Source organism: Ostrinia furnacalis, unplaced genomic scaffold, assembly GCF_004193835.3.
Source record: "Ostrinia furnacalis isolate ACB-3 unplaced genomic scaffold, ASM419383v2 OfSCF5230, whole genome shotgun sequence".
NCBI classification, from domain to species: Eukaryota; Metazoa; Arthropoda; class Insecta; order Lepidoptera; family Crambidae; genus Ostrinia; species Ostrinia furnacalis.
In genome coordinates, this window is record NW_021135469.1 from 84,018 (window position 1) to 91,705 (window position 7,688).

Below are 7,688 nucleotides of genomic sequence, written 5' to 3' on the forward strand. Positions count from 1 at the left end.
ATTATTCAACAACAAAGTCAGTTTAGGCATGAACTAACAGACCTTTCTCAATCACTTAACTTTCATACTAAATCCTTTGATGATCTCCGAACGAAAACACAAGAAATGTCCAAGGAAATAACTCAGGTTAAAAGCCTAAGTAAGGAGGTCGATATCTATAACCGTCGTATAGCCAACTTGGAACGAGATTTTAACATTCAACAACAACGGGAAAGACTAAACAACATAGAATTATATTTTCATAGCTCCATTCTTCAGATATATTATTACCATGTAGTTTCCCTAACGTACTAGGTAGTGTCGCACTTTTAGATTTGTATCGATTGTTCTTACTCGATTTCCGATTTCAAACCGTCATCTATGGGTCTACGCATCACTAGCGCTCCCGCGTTTTGCTCATTCCTTTTTTGTGCGCGGTAGTGAACGCACGTCACTTCAAGTTATAACAAACGCGTAACCGTTACATTTCAAATATGCCGAAACGCAAGGCTGAAGATAAAATAAAGCGTTACAAAGAAAAAATCAAACGTTTAGAACAAAAACATAAAGTGCATAAACGTCGACGAAATATTATAATTTCCGATTCAGATTCTGATATCGAAAACCAGGGTAAGTAAATATATTATATTATACGAAATAAAAGTGTGCAATACAGCGTCTATAAGTCTGCCTGGAGGGTAACCGCGAGTTATACACGATGGCTAGACATGACGCAAAAATCTACGCCTGGAGGTTGACCGTGAGTCATACACGAAGGCAAAATACGTTCTTAGATACATTATGAACATAATATAACGAATTTAAAAAGTAAATACCTACATATTATATTATTAATGAAGTGTTAAAATTTCACAAATAAAAATTCATAATTATTTTTAGTTTTTATAGTACCCTCAAAAAAAAAAAAAAACTATTTTACTTTATACTTTCAGATATCCAAATACCCGAAAATTATAATGTCGAGGACGTTGAGATTATGCACCATGATTACCCTAATATACAGGATGATTCTTTACCGACGATACCGGTTGACATACCGTTATCTAATACACCAGTTTTATGCGACCCATTGCAGTCGCAAGCAGGCGAGGACAAAGATCCCAAAAATGATTGTGAGTCATCTCAAACTCCAAATGTTCCACTAGAGCAGGAACAGGTTCCAGGAACCTCAAGTGAAGTACCTACAGAACTTGACCCAGAAATACGTCTTGCATTGGGGGATCCCATTGAAGACAGTCCTAAATATGGAGCTAATATTCACAACGACTTGGCACAGCGCTGGTTGCCAATACTTAAGAAAGGCTTGACAAAAGATGTCAAAGAAAACTTGTTGAAGGAACATCATATTCCAGATAACTGCAGATTATTAAAATCACCCAGTTTAAACCCCGAGATAGCTGCTGCTGTTGCAGAAGCAGTTCGTAGTAGAGACAAAAAGATGGAAATAAAACAAAATCAATTAGGATTGGGAATTACTGCTATTTCAAGAGCTTTGGAAATATTAATTAATGACGGGAGTAAAATGGAAACCATAAAACAACTTTCTGAAGGCTGTAGAATATTGACTGATCTTCATTATACAGAAACACAAATTCGGACTAAATGTATTACTCCGTGTCTAGATAAATCGATACTGAACATAATTCAAGAAGAAGAACGAGATGAGTTCCTATTTGGCAGTCAATTATCAGAAAAAATAAAGGCGGCTAAAGCCATAGAAAAGCAAGGTTCGCAAATCAAAAGAAATATACCGCAAAAGAATAATCAAAATCAGTCGCAATTAAAAGGCAGATACACGGGAAACTGGACACCTCCTCCTCGATATCCCTCGTCGTCGAGCAGGGGGGGGCGCGGAGCATACAATATGACGAGCCGAGTACATCCGTACAGGCAGTTTCGCCCTCAAGCGCCGCAGCCGCAGCAGCCGGCAGCGCAGTCGCAGGCGAGGACAGCCACATTTTCCAAACAACGTGCCCAAACACGTCAATAGTTCAGGTACATGCAGGTAGATTAACTTTTTATTATGATTGTTGGCTACACATAACAAAAAATAAAACTGTGTTAGATTATATTTTAAATGGCTATCGTATACCTTTAATAAATAATGTTACACGCCCGCATATACCAAATAAATCATTATCATCTACAGAGAAGCAAAAAATGCAAATTGCTATTAATAACCTTCTTGACTTAGGAGCTATTTCTGTATGCCAAAACCACACTGAACAATTTCTCTCACCAATTTTTTTGATTCCAAAACCTAATGGTACAGATCGTTTTATTCTAAATTTAAAATATTTTAATAAGTATGTAGATAACGAACATTTCAAAATGGAGGATTACAGAAGTGTATGTACTTTATTATCAAAAAACAGTTACATGGCTAGTATTGATCTGAAAGAGTCTTACTTATTAGTTCCTATACATCCCGAACATAAAAAGTATTTAAGGTTTCAAATGGAAGACGATTCACAAAATTTAATTACTTATGAATTTAATGCGATCCCCTACGGCTTATCATCAGCACCAAGAACATTTACAAAAATAATGAAGGAAGTGATTGGTTATTTAAGAAAACGTGGTTTTAGTTCAGTAACATATTTAGACGATATCTTGTGTATTGAGAATTCTTATGAAAAATGTCTTTTGAATGTAAATGAAACTGTCAGAATTCTCGAATGTTTAGGTTTTATCATAAATTTCGAAAAAAGCTCGTTAGAGCCGAAACAAAAATGCAAATTTTTAGGTTACATGTTCGACACACAAAATATGACTATATTCTTACCAGAACACAAACAAACACATATATTACAACTGGTGAAAAAATTCAAAACATTACAAAAATGTACCATTCGAGAATTCTCTCAATTTATAGGTGTTTTAACAGCCGCATGTCCGGCAATAAAATACAGCTGGTTATACACAAAGAAATTCGAAAGGGAAAAGTATCTCGCCCTGAAAAAATGTAATAATGATTACGATGCAATTATGACGTTGTCAAATAACATCTTATCGGATTTAGTTTGGTGGGAAAGAAATATATTAATTTCTAAAAACTTTATTTCACCTCCAATATACAAATTGGAAATTTTCACGGATGCGTCAAGGTCAGGCTGGGGTGCTGTCTGCAACAATATGCGCGCCAATGGTCACTGGAAAGAAAGTGAGCTAAAATATCACATTAATTATTTAGAGCTTCAAGCAGCATTTTTTGGCCTTAAATGTTTTGCCCGAGATTCTACCAATTGCGCTATATTGATGCGGATAGACAACACTACGGCCATCAGCTATATCAATAGAATGGGCGGTATACAATTCCCACACTTAAATGATTTGACGAGATCCATTTGGCAGTGGTGCGAAGAACGCAACTTGTGGTTATTTGCATCTTATATCAACTCCAAAGAAAATAAAGAAGCTGACATTGAATCGCGCAGAGTTAATCCCGACACCGAAATAGAACTATGTTCAGTCGCCTTTCAAAATGTTATCAATAAATTAGGAAAAATCGATATAGACTTGTTTGCATCTCGCACCAATGCCAAATGTAGGGTATACATATCCTGGAAGCCAGACCCGGATGCGCTTACGGTAGATGCTTTTACGATATCATGGTCAAAATATTATTTTTACTGTTTCCCTCCTTTTGCAATAATTCAAAAATGCTTACAAAAAATTGTCAGTGAACAGTCAACTGGAATTTTTGTTTTTCCTTATTGGCCCACACAAGTGTGGTTCCCGTTGTTGAACAATATTATAATATCTGATATTATTTTTCTAAAAAATGCAATTCGGTCGGATTACAGGATACATCTACCCGCGCAGACTACCCTGGCAGCAGCCATTGTCTCCGGGAAGCCTTCACAAAACAAGGCATTCCATCAGAAGCGATACATTTAATGATTTCTTCGTTGGCGGCTAATACTATAAAACAATACAACACAACATTCAAACTGTGGTGGAATTATTGTTTAACTAACCATATTAATTACTTAGAAGCACCAAAAGCAGCGCTAATTTTATTTCTTACGAAACAATTTGAGAATGGCGCTTCTTATGGGACACTAAATAGCCATCGTTCAGCTATAGCACTGCTTCTAGGTAATAATATAGGTTCTGATGAACAAGTTTCACGATTACTAAAGGGAGTCTTCAAATGTAGACCTAATATACCTAAATATAATACCATATGGGATCCACAGGTAGCTTTAGATTTCATGGATAAATGGTTCCCTCACACAAATTTATCATTATGTCAATTAACAAAAAAGTTGGCTACACTTTTGGCTCTTTGTACAGCTCATCGCGTACAAACATTGTCTTTAATAAAAACAAATAGTATTGTAGTTCATCAAAATCAGATCATTATAACTATTTCAAATTTAATAAAAACCTCGGCAATCAATCGTGAGCAACCAACCTTAGTTATACCCTATTTTACTGACAAACCTAGTATTTGTCCTGCAAAATGTTTAGAAGATTACCTAGATATTACAAAGAATATTAGAAATGACGCTTCTAACTTATTTATAACTTACAAACGTCCACATAAGCCGGTGACGTCACAAACCATCAGTCGATGGATTAAAAGTATGTTAGCAGAGAGTGGCGTTGACGTGACGAAGTTTAGCGCTCATAGCACGCGTCACGCCTCCACATCGGCTGCTCGTGCCTCAGGTGTATCACTAGACGCGATTCGGAAAACAGCCGGATGGACGGCTAGATCACAGACATTTGCAAAATTTTATAATCGCCCCATTATTTCACAAGAATTAGCTAGGTCTGTTTTTGAAACAAACAATTAAGTTTCATGTATAAGNAAGGAACGGTAACTTATATAAATTTCTGCAAGCCGGACAACCTCTTTTTCACGTGCAGACAATTCACCATCGTCTCCGTCTGCACCGGTGGCGGTTCAATTCCAGTCACCAAGCCGCCAGGAAAAAATCCTTTCTTGCAATTTTTTTTACAAAAATATTGTACTGTTTTCTTTCTCTTCGGAAAAAGTAGCCTAGGCCATTGAAAAGTACATAATCTAAAATTTTGAACACAAATACACAAACACTGGCGCCAAAAGTCAAAGTCAAAATTTCTTTATTTGTTTAGACTAATAAATAGTTCTTACAAATCGTCATTTTGCTCTTAAAGAGCCTCTACATGTCTCATAATCTTTTTACCCTACCAGCGCTTCGAGACCAACATTTGGCAAAAGCTGTGTTCGCCATCTGGGAAAAGCTGTGTTTCAGACCCCCATTTATTTATTTTAGAAGGCTGCTTGAAGCCTTACAGAATGCAGTTTTACATCCTAAGGGCTTAGTGTGAGTTTACATCAAAAGCGTTCACTAGTGAGCGCGTTTAAAAAATGTATGTAAATTTTAGTTTTTGAACGTTTCCCGCTAGGGGCGCTGTACAATCCGTCATACATTTAATGTCATTTTCTCTCTACTCGCACTAGGCCCTCTGAGGGCTTAGTGTGAGTTTACATCAAACTTACTGGTGAGCGCCTAAAAAAATATACTAAAATTTTTGTTCTTTAAAGTTTCCTTGGGCGCTGTACAATCGTCATTTTTTTACGCACTCACTAGTGACTACTTTTGATGTAAACTCATTGGTATTATTATGTGCTCTATCCTCATTGAAGGAGGCCTATGTTCAGTAGTGTGATCAGTGTGGCTAAAATGATGATGATAATGAAACCCTACAAGTCCTAAGAAAAATATGTATGTAAACCCCTCTGCTTGTACTTGTGTCTGTCTTGTTGGTTGTCCTAAATAAATAAATAAAAAATAAAATAAGTCCTATGATTGACGTCAATCAGAACAATCAGTCCAAGGTTCATGCCCTAGCTAGCAATGTTTGTACATAATAAAAGAGCATCAATGAAAAAGATTGATTTGCATAGGTTTTGAACATAAAGGAATAATATTATTATTTGCACACGTTGCACCAATAAAAAGTACAATTGAGTAAATAAATACTACAATACTAAAATACTAATATAGGTAAATTGTCTATTAAACCTACCTATTTATAAATTCCAATTATTATCTAAGGTTTTTTTTAAATTTACGTCTAGGTATACTAAGTAATACCTATTATAAATGCGATAGTAACTCATGTCTGTTTGGCATAGAGATAGTTTGAGTCCCGGGAAAGGACATAGGATAGTTTTTATCCCGGTTTTTGAAACAGGGACGCGCGCGATAAAGTTTTTCTGTGACAGACAAAATTCCACGCGGTTGAAGCTGGAAGCTGCGGGCGGAAAGCTAGTAAGAACCTATCTATACTAATATTAGAGTATTTCTCAAAAAAAATGTACATTTTGAAAAAAAAAAGTGTGCTTTGAAACAGTTCAAAAGTTTTATATTTATAAATCATCACACAAAAAAAACACACACACAATTTTGAAGGATGAATATTAATCTTTAAGATAACGAAGAATTATAGCTATAATNATGAAAATATAATATATGATCAAACGAACTTCTAGAAGGAAGTTCGATCATTATTATATGAATAGCTCCATTCGAAGATATAAGAACCCACCCACCTCAACCCTTTGTAAAAGTTTTGGTATCTCTAAAAGAATGAGCAAAACGCGGGAGCGCTAGTGATGCGTAGACCCATAGATGACGGTTTGAAATCGGAAATCGAGTAAGAACAATCGATATAAATCTAAAAGTGCGACACTACCTAGTACGTTAGGGAAACTACATGGTAATAATATATCTTCGAATGGAGCTATTCATATAATAATGATCGAACTTCCTTCTAGAAGTTCGTTTGATCATATATTATTCCTTCATTTCCTTGTCCCTATGCTTTGCCTCCACTGAGTCACTTGAGATGATAGCATAGATATAATACATCATTATGCTATAGACACTACAACCCTTTCCTTGTTTTAAAGAAAATAATTATTTCATGGAATAATAATTTAAATAAAATAAAAATAATCCACNCATATATTATGTTAGTGACCATGAAAGTTTAAAACAAGACATTTTCCTATGTTATGAATTATGATGTATAACAACATTCTTTATACACATACCTAAAATGGGGTTACCTACATACAGGGTGGAAACGATAAGTGATCTCACTCGATTATTTCTAAACTATGCAAGATATCAATAAACTAGTTACTGATCCTGAAAGTGCTTCATGAGCTCTATCAAACGGTATTAATAATAGGTTACAGAATAAACTGGATCTATCTGAAAATTTAATGTTTCCAGCTTCCATACATTTGGTAAAGTCACATTATTTTAAAAACTACACATGATATCGTAAAACTAATTACTGATTCTAAAAGTGCTTCACAAGCTCTATCCAATGGTATCAATAATAGGTTACAGAATAAACTGGATTTATCTAAAAATTCAATGTTTTCTTCTTCCATACATTTTGTACTACCACATTCATGACACTCATCTCTTGACAATATTATAGCAAGTAAAGCCTAAAACCAATGTTTTCCTCGAATAATTTAAAATAAGAATACAATTTACGAGTTTACCTTAAGAGTTTATTATTAAACTAGCGGCCGCCCGCGACTTCGTACGCGTGGATCCCGTTTTACCCCCTTCATCTATCTTACGCGGTTTAGATTTTTTCATACAAATGTTTTTTCCCGCTAACTCCCATTCCCGCGGGAATTTTGCAATATCCTGTTGTAACTAAGCTTT

General features: G+C 35.3%; 1 protein-coding gene across 2 annotated transcripts; it reads left to right on the forward strand.

Annotated features, from left to right (window-relative positions):
• The first annotated feature begins 285 nt into the window (after positions 1-285).
• On the forward strand, positions 286-4,320 carry LOC114360897 (uncharacterized). 2 transcript variants are annotated; one of them, XM_028315754.1, is made up of 3 exons: positions 286-609; positions 933-2,005; positions 3,807-4,320. In XM_028315754.1, the coding sequence occupies exons 1-2, from the start codon at positions 474-476 to the stop codon at positions 1,988-1,990; spliced, it is 1,194 nt and encodes a 397-aa protein (XP_028171555.1). In that variant the 5' UTR covers positions 286-473; the 3' UTR covers positions 1,991-2,005; positions 3,807-4,320. The 2 variants fall into 2 exon arrangements, with proteins under 2 accessions (XP_028171555.1, XP_028171556.1); XM_028315755.1 differs by having other exon boundaries at positions 933-1,995.
• Positions 4,321-7,688: the final 3,368 nt, after the last annotated feature.

What these genes read in the sequence shown, in the direction of transcription:
- LOC114360897 (XM_028315754.1), top strand. Translation starts at nt 474, where the DNA reads ATGCCGAAACGCAAGGCTGAAGATAAAATAAAGCGTTACAAAGAAAAA. An exon ending in TTCTGATATCGAAAACCAGG is followed by an intron (nt 610 to 932) that starts GTAAGTAAATAT and finishes TTATACTTTCAG; the next exon opens with ATATCCAAATACCCGAAAAT.